The following is a 24,892-nucleotide window of genomic DNA, read 5'->3' as shown; positions in this document are numbered from 1 at the left end:
AAGGGACCTATCAGAAGCCCTGATTCTTAGATACTGATATTGTTTAACCACTGAGGAAGCTGGATGTGACTTTGTGAGTACACATATAAAGCTGATAAAATCCTAACTGAGAGGAGATGGAGAAGATTCCTTGTTTTTTTTAGGTTGAAAGTATTTTATGAGCCATGGTAGTGAACTGTAATATGCTGGCATATTCCTTTAAACCATGGACAATAAGGATTGGGGAGATGGATTGAAGCAAAGGTATTTGTGATGGACTAAGTGAATATTGATCTTATGAGTAGCTGTGATCCCATGAGAAGGTTGAACAAAGAGAGAGAGATGAGATAAGAAGCCCTCTGCCCCAGGGAAGAAGAAAAAAGATGAGATGAAGAACATCCTTTGCGTTTCAACTGTCCATTTTCAAATGACACCCCAGTTGTGTCTATGACCCATATGCAGTTTGGGAAAACTACCCATGGGAGGGACTTCACAAAAGCAGGTTCTCGGGCAGCTATTTTTGTCAGAGTTAACGCCCACAAGAGAATTGTTCTATGTTGTCAGTGGGGAAATTCCATGGCAGACTAAAGAGACTTCTCTCTCCAAATGAACTGAAAGATGAAAGAGTATTTTATGGGTGGTAATTGACTAAGAGTTCTGAGTTTTGTCTCTTTATGTTGTTGTGGGGGGGGATAGGAGGAATGTTTTGAAAGTTTCATTTTGATTCTCATTTTCTTCTATTAGTGTGTGTTAATACCCCTTAAGTTTGAGCCTGCTTTGCTTTTTTCCTAATCATATCTCACAGTGGGAAAAAGAATAAATGATTCTGGTAGACACTGAAACCATTACACAAATGGTGCATTGGCCAGGAAATTGAAATTGGTGGATGTGAAACCACCACATGAATTGGTGTTTCTGCAGAGTTAGAACTAAAACCATTACATGGGTTGTTGTTGGCAACACATCGGCAATAGCCTGGAGAGAACTCTGGATTCTAGTGGCCTAGTCTTGCATCATTTAAAGTTTCTTTTTAGGAAGGTCTTGTAGTGTGGTTCCTACCCCATTAACCCTGAGGCTGGGTTTGCCTTGGCCAGAGCTGCTTTTGACTGGTTTGGGCCAAAACAGAAGTTGTTTGGTAATGGTGTGACCTACTACTTATCCTATCTGAGCTTTTGTGCCAGTCACCTGCAGGGAAGTTCTGACTAATGGGGGCAGACGCTGTGTAATATTCAAGAGTTGTTGGTGGTTGTGGAAATATGGGTGCAAGGTGGGGGAGTGTATTCTGCAAATTCAAAACATTAAACAAGAATCAAAAAAGAAGAAAAAAAGAAACCAACAACACAAAAAAACCCAACCACAAACAAGCTGGCTATTTGAAGAAGCAAGTAAGGATAACTGCCTAAGGACACCCAAACGAGAAGGGAATCCCACTAGGATCATCCTGCTCCTCCAAGAACTGCAGGATGCTGATAAATTGTAGCACATTTGTCCTCTCTGCAAGTGGAGGGCAAATATTAATGTTAGGGCACAAAAAACACTGGAAAAAGTGAGTTTAAATTGAGGGAGAAGGAGCAGATACTAGCAAGGTTATGTGCCATCTTATCAATAGTTAATTAATGTCCTTTGTGTTAATTAGACAGTCTGAATGCTAGATTTATAACGTGAATTAGACAAAAAAGAAATTCTTAGTTCTTTTTTATTGTGCTCCCTTTTGCTTATGCTTAGACTGATTGTATCACTCCACCAAAGTGCGAGTTGCACTTTATCCTTTCCTTTGGCTACGTTTGGATGACACAGCTCTTATCATCTTAGTTTCTTCAGCTCACCTCTCTGAAATGTCTCCTGAAAGAGGAAGAATTTCAAGCCCCACGATTTTAGGGCCAAAGTGTGCAAAATTTCACCAAGCAAAAATTTTTGAAATTCCTTCTTTAAATTTGGAATGATATCAGTTTATTTTCTTGACTATTTCCAAGAATTCAGTTGAGTTTTAAATAACAGCATCAACAGATCTTCTAATTTCCATTATTATTAAATGCCTACTTAAATCACCTTATAAGGCTGACTTGTGAACTCACTTGTTTCATGTCATCTAATTAATTTCATCAGATTAACTTCTGTACTTGCTCAGTAATTTACATTAATACTCAGAGAAAGTTATTGTAATATCTGTTTAATTACCATTTAATTAAAATGTTCATCATGACACCTATTGAGCAAAGTTCATTTTCTTCACAAATGGGTCTGTAACAATTCTAACAGTTCAACTTGAAAGTCTTAAGTGGCTAACAAAAGCAATAATCAAGATTTGTTAGTTTAGAGGCACATCTTAATATCCCTATATTTTTCCAAGTAATTTAAAACGTAGATTTAATTGATATCATACCCTATGTTTTATATGTTTTTCCATATTTGTTAATCATTAAAAAAAACCCAACCCAAACCCATTACCATGTCCAGCTCCATTTAAAAAGAAAGAAACCCTATTATTGGCAAAAAATTGAAACAAAGACCTTAAATGCCTTTCTGTATTACCGAAGGTTTTTGAAACAATTTCAAAATTTAAGACATGGTCATTTCAAGTGCTTCTCTCCTAAGTCCCAGTTATGAGTAGTTCAAAATAGCATCCCAAGACTCAGTTTAGTCAATAGGCATTAATACAGTTTTCACCACAGAATTACAACTTTGTTCAGTTTTACTTTCACAATGCAGTTGTACTTTCATGTAGGTAAAATAATTGAAATTGCACATACATCTAAGATTATTCAACTGCAAAAATATGTCTGTGTGTGCATTTTTAGTTTTTTTTGTTTTGAAAGGTATTCCCACTTGAAGGAGTCTAATTTTTTTTCCATGGTAAAGGAAAAATATAGAATTCTGCTTGTTACAAACCATAAAGGTTGTTACAAAGTTGGTAGTTCTCAATGTGAAAAAACTAAACCGCAGAAAACTGTCCCCAAGGGACACTGGATTGATATAAACTGTTTTTATTGTCAGTATTATGAAAAGTAACTTAAAACAAGAAAAAAACTGCAAATAATTTTTAGAGGAATGACATAAAAAGGTGTAAGTTTATATTTCAAAATCCTCATTTTTTCTTGCTTAAAAAAGTGAAAAATATTTGTTTCCCAGATTTTTTTTCCAGAATTACATAGTTTATAAATGCTGACAATTCCATGGCAACCTGAGGTGTTTTGTGATACCTAAAGTTAAAAACAGAGTAATAGAGGGAAACTATCATGGAGAACATAGGGGGAAAGTTTATTCACCCTCCCATTATTCTTCTTTCACTTACAGGTTCTAGAAAATAAAATTAATTCTGCTTGTTCACTGTATTTTTAGAATGAATGGGACCAAAGACTGCATCAGAAGCACTGAACTCCGCAGCATGTTGTCTGGAAAACCATTACATTTGCCTAGTCATATCACCTTGGAGCTTCCTAGGGTTTCTCTGCCACCCACTTTCTCAGGTGTTCAATCAGACTTCATAAATATTCCTGAAGTTACAAGGAATTTCAGATCAGCTACTCTCACCTTGTGTTACTTCAGCTTAGCAGTTGACTTTTTACGTGATTTGCAAGAGTTTCAATAAGGAAAATATTTCAGCCTAGAAGAAGGGGAGAGGAAAAAAGAAAAGGAGAGAACAATGAGATGGAGAGAGGAAGAAAGAGTGGGAGAGAAGGAGAGAGTAAAGAAGAGATGAGAGGGGTCCTGACAAACAGACCTTTCTGTGTAAATGGAAGAACTTTTCCAAAATATCTGGAGACTCCATTACTTTGAAATGAGAAAAGATATGGCCAGATACTAACACACAGAAATGTAATAACAATTATAATGATGACAACAATGACAACAACAAATGTATTCTGAGCTGTTGTTCAGTGCAGTATTTATTTTTTCTGATAAAATTGAATCTTTCAGCATTTTGCACATGCTGCTAGTGGTAAAAAAGAAGGAAAAAAAAGCTAAAGGCAAAGACAGATGCCATCCTCTTTCTACTATTAAAGAAAATTTTATAAGCCTTGATTTAGAAATCAAGGATAAAGATGATTGCGTATTTTTTAAGTGACAACACATTAAAAAAAAGTCCTCTTGAGGTTAGAGATTGGATTTTTGCTATAGTTAGTTTTAAGGACTGCAAATTCACACTATATATCTCACTTTAATAACAGATTTGCACCATGAGGATCAAGAGTGTGTTATTCTAGCATTTTTCATATGTCATGAAATACTTCATGCATAGAAATACACCACACAGTGCTAAAAGAAAGGGGAAAGAAAAAAAAAAAAAGCATTATTATGGATTTTTAGTTGAAAAATGTGAATGTTTATTTCATTTCCATTTCTTACATTAAATAAAATGATGAAAGGGATGTTCTGTTCAATATATATTTCAGATAACCAACATGGATTATCAGCATAAATAAGCCTTCTTTTAAGTTAAAACTCTTTTTGTATAGTCTTTCATATAATCTTCAATTAAAAAAAATAAAATTTAAAAAAAAACTTTAAAAAGCAAGCAAAAAAAAAGGAACATCAAGCAGATATTCACATAATGTTCTCTGCGGCAAAGAAACAAGATTTTAGTAACCTGTTGCTTCAGCACCAATAAACATGATGAAAGTTTATAAAATGGCAATAACACCAATTACTGTGAAAGCACAGTCTCATCACTTCAGAAAAAATAATTAATTAATTTAATAATTAGTGCACTACCTGTGCACCATCTTTGGAAGTCAGCATGGTCATATTGTAAGCTGGTGTAATAGTTATGCCTGGGGTAAAGGGATAGTTTTCTTTCCAGAGGCTCATGGTGCTGTTTTGGATCTGCGATGAAAATAGCATTGAAAAGACACTGATGTTTTACCTATTGCTGCTCAGTGCTTGCACAGAATCTAGGCCTTTGGTGTTCCTCACCACCCTAACAGTGAGGAGGCTGAGGTAGCACAAGCAGAAGGGGACACTGCTGGGTAAGCTGATCCCAGCTGACCCAAGGGACAGCCCACACCATTTGATGTTGTGCTCAGCAATGAGAGCTGGCAGAAGGAGGGAGATCGGGACTTTCAGAGATACAGAGTTTGCATTCCCAAGTAACCATTACGGATAATGTTGCCCCACTTTCCTGGAAGCACCTAACATCTGCCTGACAGTGGGAAAAGGAAAAATGAGTGCCTTGCTTTGTTTTGCTTGCATGTGTAGCTTTTGATTTGCTTATTATTCACTATCTCAGTCCATGAATTTTCTAACTTTTTCCCTTTGGATTCTCTCCTCCATCCTTCTGCAAGGGGCGCAAGCATGTGGCCATGTGGGATTTAGCTGCCTGCTGTGGTTAACTGCAACAGTCAGGCAAATCTAAAGCATTATAGTTTTTAGAATTTTCTCTGAAATTATGTTACAGAAAATGCCAACCAACAGCAAACTGAAATAAAAAGTCAGCAATAAATGCAGACACACTCTAATACAATATAAGTAATTAATAGAAATTTCTCAGAATATGAAAATATATGATGAAAAAGCCCACTGATGTAGTTGTTTTCTAGCATAATAGCACTCACAGATATTAATTATTGACTTGGAGGAAAACGAAGGGAAAAAAAGAATATTCTCAGGGCATATGCTTGGCAATATGGAAAACCCAGAAGTTCAAATTAGAGAAGTGCAACATCTCAGTCAGTTATGTTTATTCTTTTGAGTGTTTCATCTAGAAACATTTTGAAAAATCTCTATACATACATACATGTTAAGTTCTGACTATATTTTACATATAGCACTGACCTGCTTGCAGCTACCGAACATACTGATATGTACAAAACAAAATAATTAGCTTCACTCTTCGTTCAAGAAAGATACATTTTTAGCCCTCAGTTCTATGCAATGCCAGCAGATGAAGAAATTAAGCAACTAATATACCATGATGTTACTTCAGTAGACAAACAGATGGAAATCTTCTGTCACCTTTTCTCAGGCTGATGTAGCAGGAAATGCATTTTAGTGTTTTGAAAGCTGACATCTCCAGAGGCTGCCACACACAGACCTTCACCACTACAAGAAAACTGATGTAGTGCAGCCAGGAGGGGAGCCTCCATCAACTCAAATTCAAGTGTAGTAAAAGGAGGCTAATCAGGCATGGCAAATTCTCAGTGTTATAAAATGTGTGTTGAAAAGAGACAGGTCTGAAGTCAAGAATCATGGGCAGTTGGTAGAGAACACAAAAATTATGTACTGCAAATAAGAAGGTAGATTCATTCTGAGATAAGAAAGGTATTAAGTATGGACACAGAATTCTATATTCCTGCCACTTTTTAGAGCTCTTCAGGTCAAGATATCCTAACTGCTACTCTATAACGTTGGGGTTTAAATTCTACCCTTTGCCCATGAATTGCTATATTATTTGTGCCTTTGTTTTTGTTTTCAGTTACAGAGATAAAGTTCAAAAATGATTGTAAGAAAATTCTAACTTAAACAAGCTGTTTTGAGTATATTTTTTACCCCCAAATCAAAGAAATATAAATAGTCAGTCTCTTGTAACATATATGCTTAATGCAGAAAAAACCAAAATCGATTGCAGTTAAATACACACTGAAATACTGCAGAGGACAAATCAGAGTAAGAGCCACTTAGCCCAGGGTCCTGGTTTAAGCAGTAGCTAACACTTAGGGACATAGCAAAAGATGACCTTTCCACATGTAATGTATTCATGTTGCCCAACCGATGAAGGTCAGAGCAGTGAAAATCCTTCCGCTTCTTTATGGATAACACTATCACAAAAGGTTGGATTGCTAAATGCTTTTAATTAAATATTGTAAAGCAGAAAGAATGACCTACAGTTTTATTGAACAAAATCAAGAAGTCGTGGGAGTCACCTTCAAATAAAAACCTGTCTGACCAGTTCTCCACTGGCAAGAGGGGAATTATAGAAAAGAATCGTAAATCATGTGCCACCTTCCTTCAGTCAAACAATTAAGTAGAATTATGAATATTAAATTGACTTGTTGAAGGCAAATAACCTCATTTTTAAATCAACTTGGAAAATTTAATATTAAACAGCACTAACATGTGGAGAATCAGAATAGTTAGGGTAGGAAGAGATATCTGAAGATGGCCTAGTCCAATCTGAAACCATTTAGTCCAATCACCAAATCAGATTTAAAACTCAATATTCAAAAAGAAGCTTATATACAATAAGCACCAGTAAAGAAATATTTTGGGACCTAGAGAGGTGAAACGGAGAAAAAGCATACAATTTCATTTTCTAAGAACTTCCTTTTAGACTGAAGACCTGTTTTCATCAAATTGGGAAAGTTAACAGAAAAGTGAAAGTTTCTCAATACCAAAAATATAAACCCTCCAGAAATTATTTTAAAAGACATCCAAAAAACCCCACACTAAAATACATTCTGATGAAACCACATTTAGAGACACAGCTTGCTGCTAGTTTTAAATTACCTGATACAAATATATTTGCTTTGAAAGATTACACAGCTACAAGAAATACTGGTAAAAATTTATTGAAAAGCTAAATTCCAGTGGCTGCATAAAATGTAATTTTTTAACCCTCTGCTACATGATATTTTTAAGACCGTCTTTATAACATAACCTGCATAGCCTTTTAAGTACTCAGAAATACCACTTAAGGTGTTATGAAAGATCAAATTTGATGCAACATTGATTTGTATTGTCCCTATAAATTTTATAAATTAAGTGTATATTTTTGAATACTTCACAATTACAAATCACATAGTAACATTTGACTATTTGTTGGATTAAAAGTACATTTGTATGTGTTTAAATACACATGTACACAAACAAATTGTATGCAGTCTCTTGATTAAGGGTAGAAAATGGTTAGTAGAGCAGCAGTAGTCTTTTTATTGAGACTCAAATGCAAAACTTATATCCTGATAAGGATAGGACATTCCTTGTTTCAGCAGTACAACAAACATGAACTTTCTAATAATGAAGATGAACTACTGAAGACTGAAATGTTAAAAAACCTGCTGGAAGAAATCAGTAATTAAAAGTTAATATCCCAATAACAACAAAAAATCAAAAAGAACAATAACAAAAATTAAAAAAAAAAAAACAATCCCCCCAAAAATCCCCAATCACACCCCCCCCCCAAAAAAAAAAGAAAAAAAAAAGAAAAAAAAAGAAAACCCTACACCACAAAACCTGTTCTAAAGTTATGCTTCAAAGTTTTGGAAGAACTTAGTTTCTAGGGAACAACACATGATAATTTGTAAACAGCCCTCTCACAACCCCCAAAACTACCAAAAACAAGTAATCAAACAACATAGGTGTTCCATCAGAAAGAAGAACAGAAATTTCTAATTTGCCTAGCTGCCATAAAACAATAGCAGAAAAGCTAAGTAATTTTTCTATACCCATGATTCTATGTAAAGAACTTGGGTTGTGACTCAAAGTGCAGGTTTAAAAGCTTAAGAAATGTCCAGTTTCTTAAGGTGATTTTAGTAGTAGGACAGAGATGCAAATACAATTTCTATTTTCAGAAAAGGACATTTGAAAAGTAAAGAGATGTAAACCTGAGATTTAACATGACTGTAGAAATTATAATTAATCTTAAATTCACCTGACACATGGATAAAAATGACAACCACAAAGCATCATGGCTTTTTTAAAGCAAAGTCCTGCATGATAAATCCACTAATGCTTTCCAGCGAGCGAAATTAGCTGGCGTAGAGATGAGAGAAATCCAGTTTAGGTATATTATTTGCAGTTCTAAAAGGGCATTAGAGGAAGTGCAAATGGAAGGTTCTTACAGAGATTAGGAACTCTTTCATAAAACGACAGGCTTTTTCTGCATGTTTGATTAAAATATAGTCAGTTGATGGTAAAAGTAAATAGTCAGTTCTTCCAGAGGAGAGAAGTAACTAATGGACTTCTTCAGTATCTAATCTGTTTCACTGAAACACAGAATAGGTAAGGCTGGAAGGGAGCACAGTGAGTCATCTGGTCCAACCCCCCTGCCCAAGCATAGTCATCCCAAAGCACATTGCCCAGGAAAGTGTCCAGATATTAAATATTTCCAGCTCTTGAGTATTTCCAGTGAGGGAGATTGCACAAGCTCTCTGGGTAATCTGTTCCAGTGCATAGTCACTGCACATTGAAGAAGTGCTTCCTCATGTTCAGATGGAACTTCCTGTGCATCAGTTCTTGCCCATTGCCCTTTGTCCGATTGCTTGGCACCACCAAGAAGAGCCTCTGACACCCTCCCTTCAAATACTTATAGACATTGGTGACATCCCCTCTCCAAGATCATTTCTCAAGATAAAATAAGCTCAGATCCGTCAGTCTTTCCTCATAAGAGAAATGCTCCAGTCCCTTAATCATCTTTTTTGCCCTCCACTGAACCCGCTCCAGGAGCTTCTTGTCTATTTTTTCACATCAGGAGAACTGGACACAGCACTCCAGATGTGTCTCGCTAGGGCTGAGTAGAGGGGCAGGATCACCTCTCCTGATCTGGTGGCAATGCTCTTCCTAATGTACCTCAGAACACTGTTGGCCTTCTTGGCCACACAGGCACACTGCTGGACTTGTGGACAGTTTGTTTTCTACCAGGACTCCCAGGTCCTTCTTCACAGAGCTGTTTCCCAGCAGGTCAGGCCCCAGCCTGTACCGGTCCATGGGGTTGTTTTTCCCCCGAGTGCAGGACCCTGCACTTCCCTTTGTTGAATTTCAAACTGTTCTCTGCCCATCTCTCCAACCTCTCAAGGTCCTTCTGAAGGCCTCGGACAGCCATCTGGGGTGTTGGCCACTCCTCCCAGCTTTGTGTCATCATCAAACTTGCCAAGGAGGCATCTGCCCCTTCATCCAAGTCATTGATGAATAAGTTAAACAATACCGGGCCTAGTATGGAACCTTGGAGGACGCCATTAGTGAAAAGCTTTAAACTAGACCCTGTGTCACTGATTATGACCCTCTGGGATCTGCCATTCAACCAGTTCTCAATCCACCTCACTGCCCAGTCATCCAGTAACCAGTTCCTGATTTTGCCTAAGAGTATTCTGTGAGAGACAGTGTCGAAAGCCTTGCTGAAGCCGAGGTAGATAATATCCACTGTTCTCCTCTCATTGATCCAGGTAGTTGTTTCACTGTAGAAGGCAATCTGTTGGTCAAGCCTGATTTTCCTTTAGCAAATCCATGCTAAATACTTCTGGTTGCTTTCTTGCCATCTATATGGATACAGATGGCCTTCAGAATGAGGTGCTCCATCACCTTTCCAGGGATTGAAGTCAGCCTAACTGGCCAATAGTTCCCCATGTTCTCTTCCTTGCTGTTTTTGACAACCAGGGTGAGATTCACTTTTTTCCAGTCTCCAGACACCTCTCCTGATCACCACAAACTTGCAAAGATGACTGTGAGTGACCTCTCTACAGTGTCCAGAAGCTCTCTCATGGAGGCATCCTGTCAGAGCCCATGGACTTGTGGATGTCAAGTTTGCTTAGGAGTTGTCTAACTCAATCTTCCTTCACCAAGGAAAAGTCTTCCTTCCAAGGCTCCTTAATTCTGTATCAGAGAACCCTGAGGGCTGATCATGTCAGTGAAGATTGATGCAAAGAAGACATTTGATAACCCCGCCTTCTCTGTGTCCCATTACCAGGGTCACCCTCCGTTTACTAATGAGCCCACATTATCCTTTTATTTTCCTTCTGTCATTGATGCATTTTAAGAAACCCTTCTTGTCCTGGATATCCTTGGCCAGATTTAATTGCAGATGGGCCTCGGCCTTCCTGCTCATTTCTACTTACTAGGACAATCTCTATATTAATTCCAAAAGGCTGCTTCCATCCCTGCTTTCGTGTCTTGTATATTTCCTGTTTATGCTTGAGTAATGACAGGAGTTCTTTATTAATTCACACACATCTCTTGTCCCTTCTGTCTGATTTCTTACTTGTTAGGATGCATCATTCTTGTGCAGATTTGGAAGTGGTCCTTGGATACCAACCAACCCTCTTGGACCCCATTTCCCTGGTGTGCCTTTTTCCATGGGATTCTTCCAAGATCATCCCCAAAAACACTGAAGTGATCTCTCCTGAAGTCAATGGCTGTAATTTTACTTGCTGCCCTGCTTCCTCAACACCAAATACTCAACTTCACAATCTCATGGTCACTACATCCAAGGCTGCTCCCAACCTTCATATCTCCAAAAAGGTCTTCCCAGTTCATTAGTATGAGGTTGAGAAGTACACCATTCCTTGTGGGGTCCTCCAGTACCTGTGTCACAAAGCTGCCGTCAATGCCTTCCAGGATCATCCTGGACTGTTTCTGTTTTGCCATGTTGCTTGTCCAGCAGATGTCAGGGTGGTTAAAGTTATTGTCTGACAATATATTAGAAAATGGAAAACAAGGCAAGCAGTGAAATGACAAAGTTTGCTGATGATAGCTTACACAAAACAATGAGGACAATTACCTGTGAAGAAATAAAGAAAGATCCTACAAAACCAAGTAAGCAGTAAAATGGAAGATTAAATACATTGTATTTTCTAGGAAAAAACATGAAAAGGCATCAGATGAAGCTAGTAGAACTACACTGAACAAAAGGAAATACTTCACTGAAATGTCCTTGCCATAAAATATTTAGAATACTAAAATTATATGTGGGCTTGAGAGGAAAAACAGACAAAATCATGGATGAAAAAAATCCATAACTAGATACACTGGATTTAGGAAGTGTCTATGCCACAAATTGTTAGGGAGTAAGAAAACATTTTATAGAAGTATCACTATATAATTGCTTGCTCTCTTTTCCTTATGTTTTACCCAGTCAAATTAACCTTTATTATGCCTCTCTACAATTGTTACCATATTCTTATAATCTAGGGATTACAAACAGGAAATTTTATGTTGAATGCATTGTTTGAAAATTAGATAAAAATATTATTACATATTTGGATAAGACTGACTGAGCAGAGTCAGAAAAAGTAGTGAATTGCGGCCAACAAAGCAGGAAGAACACGAGTAAAATACAAAACCAGTTAATATTTTGGCATTAAGTTAACAAGGGAAAGTGCCCCAAGTTTCTGAAATGGATGCACTTTTGCTCAATATGTTCAAGACATATCTGAAATAGAAATTATCTTGAAATAAAAAAATTGCAATAACTTCCAGCAGATATGGAATCAATACAGCGAAATTTATCCTGTATTAGTAAACTGTTGGCTGGTGGTGTTGCACAGAAAGAAATGTTTAATTTTTTAGAAAATACAAAGCAGTGTTTGCATTTAAGAATTTGAACTAGCCAGGAGACTTAGAGTGATTAAAATAATTTGCATGGATTTTCACCATTAGTGTGAATTTCTGCATGCCATTCTTTCTGCAAAATGAAGTTAGTATACACAAGGAATAGAACTGGGGGTAGAACCCAATTAAATAAGTAATTTGTATGATCCTGTCTAGTTAAAGCACCACAAAACACACAAAGAGAACAAACACATGATGAGAATCCCAGAGAAGAGTGGATAGAAAGGCAACAGAAATCATCAGAACAGTGAAAATAAGACAAGAGTATATACATTGAAATTTATAAAACTGAACAGTTCAGAAAGTAGAAATGTGTCATCGATTTAATTCCTGATTTTGATGTACACAAAGCAGAAAAGCCTAATTTCCCCCATCCTCACAAAAGGGAGATTACATAATATTTAACTAAAGAAACACAACAAGTGTCTCGTGAAACCCAAAACTACCCAATGAAATTGTCTGCATTCTCACTGAGGTTAAGTTTCTTTTTTTTTTTTTTTTTAATTAGCCAATAATGAGAACAGCAAGAATTAAAGCTATATTTTCCTTAATAGAGTGAACATGAAAGCATATGTTTCAAAGATAAGCTACTTTCATAGTTTGTCAAAATGAGACCTTCCTGAAGTCTCTGCTATGGTAAATGTATCTTATTTCACACATGTGAAATTCATGTTTCTAGACATAGTTAGGGGATTAACAATGGATTTAGATAATTCAGTATTCTGTCACCAATAGAAAAGAAATCACTGTTGGGCAGTTAGTCATGAAAAATATCTCTTGTGCCATCTACGACAAAAAAACCTCAGATGTGTCTGAAACACAGCGCTCACTGCTAGGAAAATAGGATGAAATGTGGATCAGGAATTCCAGACAGCTACCCCAGGCTGCACTAGTATCCCAAGCACTCAGGAACACAAGCCATAGTGCTTGAAGCAATATGAGTGTCATGCTTTAAGCAAAAAGAAATCTTCTGAAATACTGTGTGTCAGAGTGTAAATCCCACAGCCTAAAATTAGATCATTATTGTGGAAAACTGAACAAGCAAGTCTACTTTGCTTCAAATTCACTTTTTACCTACACTGCTATCAAGCTTAGCATCTTAAATAACCTTCTACTAAAACCCACCATTGCACTTCAGTCAATGTAACCTTCTTGAACTTTATTTTCTTATGCAATTAGATTGGAGAATGTCTGATGTATTAATAAACAGATTTTGTCCTAATAGGAGGCAGAATTATCAGGAGAACCTACTGATTTTAGAAGTTTCAAAGAATAGGGAAAAATAAAACAGAGACACCAAAAGAGAAAAATTTCCCTCAGTTTTGGCCACTGCACAGAAACTGAGGGTGTGATATCAGAACCTAACAGAAAAAGACTGCCCTGAGGTCAGTTTTTTCTGTTTCAGAATATAAATCTGACCTTAACAGAAGTTCAGCTTTCCCACATGATGCTGAGAGAGGATTGTTTTGTACTATGTTTACATTACTGATTTCATTCTCTACAGCTTTTCTTCCTATTAATTTACACCATGACGATTCACATTATTTTTTAATCCCACAAAGTCTGTCATACAGTTTATCTTGACAGAATGTATAAGGAATATATTCTAGTTAATCTTTCATACATGTCCAAAGTTAAAAAAGGAAACAAGTGTATGTGGAAGCTATTTTACACTTAAAATTCTCATATATAATTTTCCAGGGACTATAATTTTCTATTGCTAGATTTAAAAGTTTTTTGTGAAACAAAATAAGTTCACAATTCTGCAAAATCTTATCTTAGAAAACTGGGTTTCTTTGAAGGTTCTTCTATAGGTTTGTCTCATATTTTGTGCACCTTTTTTTTACTCATTTATATATGAAGACCATTCAGTTCCAGTGTTTGAATATGCTGGAGATTGTTTCTCTGCTAATGTTTAGCTGGATATTTTTTTCCTCTTCACCATAGCTTTGACATAGAAGTGTTACTGTGACAATATGGAACCATTACCTGAAATATTGAATGATCCTAAGTATTCATGCAACATGCCAACCATTAAAAGTATTAATTTGTGGTTTCTATTCATAGTACTGTTATGGGAAGTCTGAAAATAATCCATTATTTATTTGTTTTACTTAGTAATTACACAAGCACCAAAGTCTGATCTCATATCTAAAAAAAGAATTATGGTTTTCAAATAATCCCTAAAATTATGACGTGAAAATAATTCACTTACAATTTCTAAATATTCCATGTTTTTTCCTAATAATGCTACACATACATTTGAAGCATGAAAAATATTCAAACCAGTTAATACTACAGTGGATAACAGATAAAATATTATTTGTAGTGAGGCACTGCTTATATTTCTGTCCTGCCTAATTAATTATTCTACCTTTATAAGTAGTTTTATTTTATGGGATACTGGAAAAGGGATTTCTAAACAACACTGAAAATTTATTTACTTTAAAATAGTGTCACAAATATTTAAATCTATTTTGAATATTTAAATATTTATAATGTTATGCAGCTATTAAAAGTACCTGAGAAATGCCCATCAGCAGCTGGAGCACTGAAGGAATGCTATTCCTTGTGCTATTCAATTGCATCCTATGAATTACCCCAAACAAGTATAATTTGTGCCTTTCAAGATTGCTCCATGATTAAAACTAAACCAAGGACTGTGGGAATGATCAGAAGAAGATTCAGTTCAAGAATCAAACTGCTGGATCTAAGGTAAAATGGTCATGTACCTTTCATGTAAGCAGAAATTTACAAGACTTAAACACACAATAAATACATGTATAAATAAATACAGTATCAGCCTTAGCTAGGTGTCTCAGCGCATAGTGGAATTTGTGAGGTGGAAGAGTGTCGCTATTTCGGACACGAAAAAACCACACTCAGGTTCAGAGGTGAGCAAAGAAATGGGAAATTTATTATGATTTGGGTTTTAAATAAGGTTTGGGATTTGATCAAGGACTGGGAGATGAGAGGAACACCTCTCTGACCCCAGGGGTCAGCTCAGCAGTCTGTCACAGACTGGAATGAAAACAAGCTTCTTTGTTTATGGTACACGTGTGGGAATCTCCACTAGAAATATGTAAACAACATCAAAAGGCTAAAGAATCTGGGCGACATAAGAGGTCGAGTTAAAGTAACACTTTTGATCTAGTCAAGAGATGAATAAGCAAGTTAGGCATACATTCTAAAGAATTCATGAAATAAGTTAAACGGAAATTTCTTTTGACCTTGACTTCTAGAAATCATCATTCTCTTAAATATTTCTAAAAAGTCTCTGAAAAGGGAAAATTCTTTGTAATTTTTTGATTCTAGTAAATAATTCAATGTTATGTCACAGCTCTGCACTGTTCTAATGCAAATACTCAGTTTACTTCATTAGACTTTCTCTCAACTTCCAATTCATAAATTTCAAAACTTAAATTGCAGAACAGCTGCTAATCCAAAATACTACCCATTTACCTGTTTTCAACTCCTACCACCATTACTAGACTTAAAACAGTTTTAAAAACAACAGAAATTGCAATCCCTTAAAACCTGATTTGCCTGTGATACCCTTTCCATTTTATTTTATGACAATTTCCCAATTTCTGATATGTCTAATGATCACATCCTCTCAAGGATCAAAGTGAAGGCAATTTTGATAAAAAAATTATCCCATACTCTGGATTGGTAGTGAGGTGGTGGTGGGGAATCCCACAAAATAAACCCAAACCAAAACAAAAGGAGAAAAAACAGGCAAAATCCCCCCCACAACCACCACCACAGAGCACCTATCCACTGAGTGCTTGCTGCATTCAAGTGCTATTTAGTGAACTAACATAAAGTACCATTGTAGAGCAAGAGAGAAATAGATTCAATATCTAAGCATACAATCACAAAGTTGATTATATGGAGATGCTGTTGTAAATGTTCACCCTTTCTCTACCCTTTTACTTATTCATATTCAATTAACTTTATTCTTGCAGAACTATAGTTTCTAAAAATAAATATAACTCATGAATAAAAGAAGACATAGCATATAAGAATAGACAATAATCCTCTGCCTTCTGCAAACTAAAACTGTTGCAAGTAAAATTAATTTGATCAGGAAAGATTCATGTAAATAAAAGAATCGACAGATTGAGCTCTTCAAATTAGAGTTCAGATCTAAAACTCATCCTTTTCCACTCAAATATGGTTCTAGTTTTGCTGTATTAGAAAATTATTAAACTTTTCAATGTAGTCATTCTCTTACCCCTTTCAACAGCCTGAATGTGGAAATTTTAGGTCTTAATGATTACCATGCAGCAAAGTACTAAATCTTCCTGTCTTAGTCCAGTATATCTGAATATCGAGAGTGTACAAGTGCACTTGTACCACAGCACTATGGAGCTTTACTTTACACTACAGAAAGTTATGGACAGAAAAAAACCCAGCAAGTCATACTGAGCAGGTTTATTTGCAATATGCTTATTCACTCCATCCGCTAATTCTCAGCAACATGAGCTCCATTTCTAATACACACAGTCTCTGGCTTTAACTTTTGCCTCTCCTCTCATTTTCTGATGAACAATCATACTTTCTATTATCTGGTTTTGATGCTAGACAGAAACCATGCAATCAAAAAAGTTTTTGTGAGAAAGACATCTATGTTAAAAGTAATGGAAAAATAACAAATATAACAAATTCTGTAATGATACAGAAATGCATATATAGGTATATATATATTGTACATTAACTTTTTTTGTCCATGGTCTATAAAAATTGGCTGTTCTTCTGGAAGTACCAAATAGCAACAGGTGGTTTATATAGTGCATTATGAACTTTAAGACCATAAAGAACATTATTAGGTTTTTCTTTGTCTTGGCTCAAAACTTAGCAGTAATTCAAGTTGTTCACTAGCAGTGTTTTTCTTTTTTTTTTAATGTTATGATAAGCATTAACTTTCAAAAGAATGTAGGAAGTATTAATTTTTTTTACTCATTCATCTTTAAATAACCACAGAATTATTTCATTTTAGTAGTTGTCAATATCAAATAACAGAAAATAAGAGTAAAGCTATATGCCTAAACTCAATTGCTGTAATAACACATCAAACAAAACATGCAGTTTCGTGTAACATAAGACCTTAAACAGAATTTTTTTTTTTTTTACAGTTCAGCTTATATTTTCCTATTTTTTTTTTTTAACTGACATTTTGGAAATAGAATGCATCCACTAATATAAAAGAAAAACATTTTATAATATTGGCCTAATTTTTGGTAGACCATTAGATTTGCTTCCAGTGATGTATCATTACCTTTGTAGTTAACCTTGAAACCAATTGAGCCCACACTTTCATCCGTTTGAAGGTGCAACCACATCTGATTGCTCATGCTCACAATTAAGTCTGGTACAAAGCTCCCAGTTAACCTGTTGATAGAAGAAAATTTCTGTAAAGCCATTACACATGAAGTAAGAAGATTTCTTTTTCTTTTTGTAAGAAATCTAAATAATTATCAAGCATTTTTTTACTGTTTGCTTTCAAATGCATTGCATTCAGCTCACACTAAATTAGTTATTTACTGGCTGGCCAGACAAGACAACTCTCACATTTCCAGTGACTGGAAATTTGATAGTAGCCTATAAACACATGCAACTACTGCTTATGTTGTACTGAAATATTTCATCTCACCTTCAGTTGCTGCTCCAGAAAGACATGCAACTTCCTTAATCCTTATCTGACAATCCAGTGTCCATTATTCAGGTACATGAGGGCATATTAATGGCACTAAAAGCCCATAATAAGGCATTACAGTGATTCTTTGATTTTTCTGGTATGCAATTACCCACTTTGAAATACATGCCTTGAATATTTAAAAGAAAGCTGTTATTTTTAAGTAGCAACATTATTATGAAGGTCTGTGTGTTCCCTGCACTCTCTCACCTTCTCTCATCACATCTTCTACAACAAAGGAAGAACAGCCTGACAAGACTCAGCTGTTGTCTATTCCTTCATAACCAAAACTAGCAAATGCACAACTTTAAAACCGTCTATTGTTATAGAGTACTGATCCATAGAAAGAACTAAATTTGATTTTCCTTTTTCTCCTTTTTTTAAAAAAAATATTAATATTGTTTGCAAAAATTTGCAAGTTCTAAATGTTAATTCTATTAACTGAAAGAACAGTGTGATAGCAATAAGGATATGTTGTGAAAGCTGCAGTTTTATGTTATATTGCATTTTCTGCTCAAAATTTTGTCTCAAATTTGATATAGTTTATTATCTAAAATGAAATACTGAAAAGTTTCCAAATATTTTTCATTCTTGTAAAGTGGATCACAAGCACAATACTGTATAACAGTAGAAACTGTTCATTTTTTGAAGTTATAGCCATTCTTTAAAACTGGCTGAAACTTAAAATGGACTAAATGTATTTTACAGTTAATTTTAGTTCTTCCTTCTGGTCTTTTTTAGCTTCCTTCTGTATTAAATAGTCTGCTGTGGGAAAAAACATGTCTGTTTCCCACATCTGTGTTCACAGATGGAGCTACTAGAAAGACTCTTGCCAGAACTGAAGAAGTAAATGCCTGGCCAAAATAACATATTAACTGCTCATTCCTGCACTAAGGGAAAGTGTCTTCAGTGAGTTCAGTCTTTGCCAAATTAGTAGATTAACAGGATGTTTCTGAGAAACAACACTGATGTAATGGCTAACAGAGTTTTGTAATTGTCACTGGTGACTGACAGTATGTAGTTTGAACATTAAGGGCACTGACAATATTAATCTGTTGTGTCAGACCGAATAATTTCTATGATAAAAAATCCATAAAAATGTTCAGCATTTCCATTTTCTGAAATTAAGTATAAATAAATTTATTCATCCATAGTTTTAACAAGAAATATTTTCCAATTAAATAGTACTGGAGGAAAAAAAAAATTGAAAATAAATTTTAAAAAAATCAAGAGAACACAAAAATCACTTGTTGCTCTATTTTTAACGTCCTTAGGGATCCCTGTAAGACATTTAGGAATGGGCCACAGAGCAATAAGATCCAGAAAAAACATTATTATATGAAGGAAGCTATTTAAGAAAATAAAGAAAGTCTGCAGTTGAGAATTATTCTTTCTGTCCTTCTGGAGGTTTATGTAGTTTCCTCTACCCTGGATTCAGTACCTAGATTCCTCTCCTGGAAGTACATGTTCCCTTTTAAGAGCTGAATAGTGAACACTGACAGCAGTAGAAATGGAAGTATGTGATTATGATGTCTCCCTTTTTATTAAACAGCTTAACAGTTACAACACTCAGCAGGGTGTTTTCCACTTCTTCCTCTATGACTCCAGAACTACTCCTCCCACACACTAGTTACATATATTCTCCCCCTGAGAGAGTACACTGGAGACTAGGTTTGAGGATATTCAAAAGATTGTAACACCCTCCATTTGCTGAAGACAACCTGTAATATAAAATTGGACAGATGCATTTCATGATTTGTATGCTGGATTTTCAAGAGGCATGTTACAGGAACCAGTGCCTAGATGGATACTGCATTAAAAGTTACCTGCAGCAATTGTTAGACCAAGCTGCTGGAAACAAACTTCCAAATATCCTGAAAAAGTGCTGTGACTGATATATGGAGGAGAACCCATCATTTTTTCCCCCTTCTTCCCCTTTATCCCTTGGTAATAACACTTAACACTATTTCACCTTGCATTTTGGTTCCATAGGAAAGCACTAAGAACGGTTTCATATTAGTCATCTTTTCAAACAGACTAAAAATATTATAACAATCAGGTTTAAGTTCACTAGGGTGCCAGGCTCACCAGGCTGGAGCAGACTGTCACGTTGCTGGGTGCATGGATATACAGGCTCAGAATTACAGGCACCCAGGGAAACCTAATGGCAGGTACTGAAAAGGCTTTGGAGTTTAGCTACTTCTGTGATTAACATCAGCAAAATAGAGATAATCAGGACTGAAATTATCCATTTAGGAAGTACAATTCTATTGAAATACCACTTAACTTCAGTTTTTCTTCTGAACCTTCCTATCAAGAAGTGCCCAGCAAAACTAGCATATTAAACACTTGGGTAGGTTTCCTGATTAACTCTGACAAATTGGAAGATAAATGTTTTCACATTATTAACATGTAAACCAGACATATTTAAACCAACGTTCTTCAGCAATTTTCCAAGGGAAAAATAATTATTTTAAAATTTAAAATCCAAACACTAAATGATACAACAGCTGATTTATTTGCTATGCATCATATCTCAGATACGGTCTGCATGGCTCACAAGAGAAAAGATTTACATGGTTTTCACAATACTCAATTATCTTCCATCTTCCATGTAATTTTTTATGCATTTTAATCCTAATAAATTCACCATTGATACTCCTGAACACAGAATAATGATTACACTGTTAAACAAAATAATATACTCGTGGCTTATTGTATAATGCTATTTCATATTAACCCTCCATAAATTAATGGGGATTTTTTTGCTTTTCCAGGGTCTTCATAGTAATAATTCTTTAAAATTATTTACCTAGTTATTTAGAGAACATATTCTTTTATTGTATGTTAACACTTTACAATTCTAATTAACACTTTTAATTTAAAAAAGACTCGGGATTTTTTATATTTGTGACAAGTTTAATAGTGTAATTCCATCATTTCTCCCCAACCTAAGGTACGTCAGAAATACTTTCATGAAATGCTAACATCTTCAATGAAATACAATCTGGGCAGACTATTCCACCATATTACTCAAAATTTAAAATATTATTGCACTTTGCCTTAATGCATTACTGTAATTCAGTATCAATAATTTAATTAAACTTTAATAGGAACATATGAATTGGCACTTAATAAAGGTTCTTTCCACATGAGAGAATATTCCATATAGTTTATGAATTTAATAGCTGAAACTGAATTCTAGCATTATCAGCAATATTTTTTGTATGATTAGTACTGCTTAAAAAGTAGAAATTACAGTTCTTCCACATGTCTCAAATTTATTAGTGGTAGCAATTAACTCATCTAGAATCTACTAATCCCTGCATTATCCCAAAGCAATTGCACCATAAATACCTGGCCAAATGCTGGTCTTTTCATGGATAATAATCCTAGAAGCAGACATTTAGGCTGGAAAAGACCTAAAGATCATCAAGCACAACTGTTAAACCAACACTGCTGGGTCCACCACTAAACCATGTCCTTAAACATGACATCTACACATCTGAACACCTCCGGGGATGCTGACTCCAACACCACCCTGGACAGTCTCTTCCAGTTCTTGGCATTGGAACAATGTCCAATCCTTCTGACTTTAGTCAGAAAAAAAGAAATCCAGAGAGTGCTTGCTCCCGAGAAGCAAGGGGAGAACTTGTGACACCAGATATGGAGAAGGCTGAGGTTACTTCAGTGACTTCTTTGCCTCAGTCTTCACTGGATGTCGGTCTTCCCATTTCTCTCAAGTCCTCGATCCTCTACATGGGATTTTGAGGAGAGAGGTCACTCACACTGTAAGCAAAGAGCAGGTTCAAGACCACTTGATGAAACTGAAAAGTCACAAGTCTATGAGGCCTGATGACATGCATCCCAGGACCATGAGGAAACTAGCTGATGTTGCTGCCAGGAAACTCTTCATCACTAGAAAAGTCATGGCAGTCTCGTGGTTACAGGAAGGAGGAAAACATCACTCCTGAGATTTGGCTCCCAGAAGATCCAGGGAACTACACACCCGTGAGCTTCAGCTCTGTGTTTACCCTCCAGCAGATCGACACTCCTGTCCAACTGAGGTTGCCCTCAACCCCCTTGTCCAGACCATTGAAAAAGATATTAAACAAAATAGAACAAAACAGAAAGGATAGAATGATTGCAAAACCAATTAAAAATAGAAGGTCAGATAATCTATCCTCTGGAGGATAAATCTAAAGCGGAATTCTTTTGAAAAGTCTGTATATCTTAGGAAAAAAAAAAATATGTTCCTTTAGAAGTTTTGCAATTGCTAATATTAGTGAGGTAAAATTAGGACAGAAAAAGAGGCAAACCTTGGGTTTAGTGTACAAAACCAAAACTAATTCTTGATATCATTCTTATGGTGGATAATGTAAAACAACAATATGTAAAATTGTTTTAATACATTTCCAATAAATATACTGCAGGGAATATCATTCTAAAGAATCCTAATTTTGTTATTGTTTTATGATTAAATATATTTTGTACTATACTTGTATCACATTCTTATCTGTGTTTCAATTATTAACTCATTTAAACAATTATAACATCAGGTATTTGCTGAAAGGTCAGTTTATTTAAAATTAAATGCCAAATATTATTTTTCCTTTTAAAAATATTTTCTAAATAGCAGATAATCCCTTACAGGCAAATTATGGGTTTAAGCATTAGATCACTTTTTTTTTTTTAATAAATTTGACTCCGATTTGAAAAAGTAAATGCAATGTACTTTAAAAGACATTAATTTCTCCTGCATGATACTGATTTATTCAGAATTGAACCAGAGTTACATAAAATGATGAATTACAAGGCCTAATTACAGTCTTCTGCATATTTTCAAGTAACTGTGGAACAAACAGAATCACTGACTTATAAAACTCTCTTGAAAATTCTACAAAAAAATAAAATTATGAATTTGTCTTCTTGAGACAATTGTTAGTGTTATTGCCACAAGCTAAGTATTTGAGAAATAAGGATTTTGAAGTTAATCAATGACTGTTAAAAATATTATATATCTATATATCTGGGCTCACACATTCTAGAAAAATGTCCGTGAATGATAAAAAATCTATTCAATATTCAGTGCTGTTCTGCATGTGGTTTAGGTAACACTCTATTCAGCCTTTCTTTGTTGTAATATTCTTCTCTATGTTAACTAGCTCTTCTGAGTAATCTATGACAGTCAATAAGCAAATTAAGGTCAAGATGCTATAGTACATTTTGTCATGCTAACCTTCCTAGGAGACTGTAAAATTTGTCTGCAAATTGTCCATATATCTATTTTCAATTATATTCTTATCCACTTTTAGCTTGAGAACACATAAAGAGAGCACAATCGTTCCTAAAATTTACAAATCTTACACGAGTGTCTACACCATAAATTACATAACTGTCCACACCATGCGTTTCAAACTTTGATTTGAGCTCATCTTTTTCTTTTTGTGTTGTCTAGATAATCTCTTTCTGACTTCAGAACAGTAAACATATAGCAATATATTTAAACTGTCACCTTTAGTAATTTTAGAAGCTCAGTTAGTTTCTGTTCAGATTTAGCTGAATCTCATAATTATTTAGTCTCATCAAAACACATTAATGACATTCTTCAATGTACACAAACTGTAAATGCAAAAGACTTACACTTGAAGTACAGTTTTAGGATCACCCACTTCTCCTCCATCGCCAATTGTCAGTGTGTCATAGCCAATCTCTAGATCAAATTCTTCAAAATTTATCTGAATAACCTACAAAATAAAATAAGTAAATATATTTTAGAAATAAATAAATGCACTTGAGAGATGAGTCTGTAAATTAAGATTTTCAGCAGTGTAAATAAAAACAATCGTCCAATTAAAAATTGCACGTAAGTTTAGCATATTTCACAACAAATTAGTGCAATCAACCCCATGGTTTTGGTTCATGAAATGTGAATTACAATATCTTTTAAGTAACACCACTCTGCTGACTTCCTCAAAGCACTATGATTTCACTTATTTATTTAGTTGTTACATGATTATTACAGTTGTGGGAAATCACATTACATTTTATTAATATATATTCAAAGGAAAAGATAACTAATTGCATTTTGTGCAATACCACTGTCTTCAAATACCAACTAAATAATTGTACATCACTGAGTAAATGCAGTGAAGGTGAAGAATATAATTTACTCTGGATGTCTATATTCTGGCTCAAGTAGGATAGAGAGGCATCAAAGGTAAAAGTAATTTTCTTAATTCATGAAGTTGAGTAAAATACAACTATCAGAATCATGGCTATTTTTAATATCTTGTAAATTAAATTGCCATATGCATGTTTCTGCTGAAGCATAAAAAATTCAGCTCCATTTTAAGAAAATAAGGAAGGGAAGGGAAGGGAAGGGAAGGGAAGGGAAGGGAAGGGAAGGGAAGGGAAGGGAAGGGAAGGGAAGGGAAGGGAAGGGAAGGGAAGGGAAGGGAAGGGAAGGGAAGGGAAGGGAAGGGAAGGGAAGGGAAGGGAAGGGAAGGGAAGGGAAGGGAAGGGAAGGGAAGGGAAGGGAAGGGAAGGGAAAAGGAAAAAGAAAAAAAGAGAAAAGAAAAGAAAAGAAAAGAAAAGAAAAGAAAAGAAAAGAAAAGAAAAGAAAAGAAAAGAAAAGAAAAGAAAAGAAAAGAAAAGAAAAGAAAAGAAAAGAAAAGAAAAGAAAAGAAAAGAAAAGAAAAGAAAAGAAAAGAAAAGAGAAAGAAAAGAGAAGGGAAAGAGAAAGGAAAGAAAAGAAAAGAAAAGAAAAGAAAAAGCACATTGTTTCCACTCATGTATTAATCATGCTAACTGTCTTTAGCTCCTCAAGATTTCATACGGATAAAAATGATGGAATACTTATATGTAGGAATTTTAATACTGTAATTAATCATGTTTTATTACAGTCATAATTGAGAACTGAGAGCATTTGTGTTTAAAGATGTGGATGCCATTCTG

At 35.1% G+C, this 24,892-nt stretch overlaps 1 protein-coding gene across 3 annotated transcripts in view; it reads right to left on the bottom strand.

The window, feature by feature from the left end:
* CSMD3 (CUB and Sushi multiple domains 3) overlaps positions 1-24,892 on the bottom strand; it is a 593,609-nt gene that overhangs the window by 281,482 nt on the left and 287,235 nt on the right. For all 3 annotated transcript variants that reach the window (XM_066177261.1, XM_066177253.1, XM_066177270.1), the window contains 2 exons: positions 23,579-23,682; positions 17,519-17,631 (listed from right to left, as the gene is read on the bottom strand). In XM_066177261.1, the coding sequence (XP_066033358.1) occupies positions 17,519-17,631; positions 23,579-23,682 (217 nt within the window). The remainder of the gene's footprint in view (positions 1-17,518; positions 17,632-23,578; positions 23,683-24,892) is intronic.

The sequence above is a fragment of the Chamaea fasciata genome, unplaced genomic scaffold (genome assembly GCF_029207755.1).
Source record: "Chamaea fasciata isolate MVZ Bird 193981 ecotype frontalis unplaced genomic scaffold, bChaFas1.0.hap1 SCAF_1, whole genome shotgun sequence".
NCBI lineage: Eukaryota > Metazoa > Chordata > Aves > Passeriformes > Sylviidae > Chamaea > Chamaea fasciata.
Note: the sequence above shows the minus strand (reverse complement) of the source record. Positions and strands in the feature narration are given on the sequence as shown.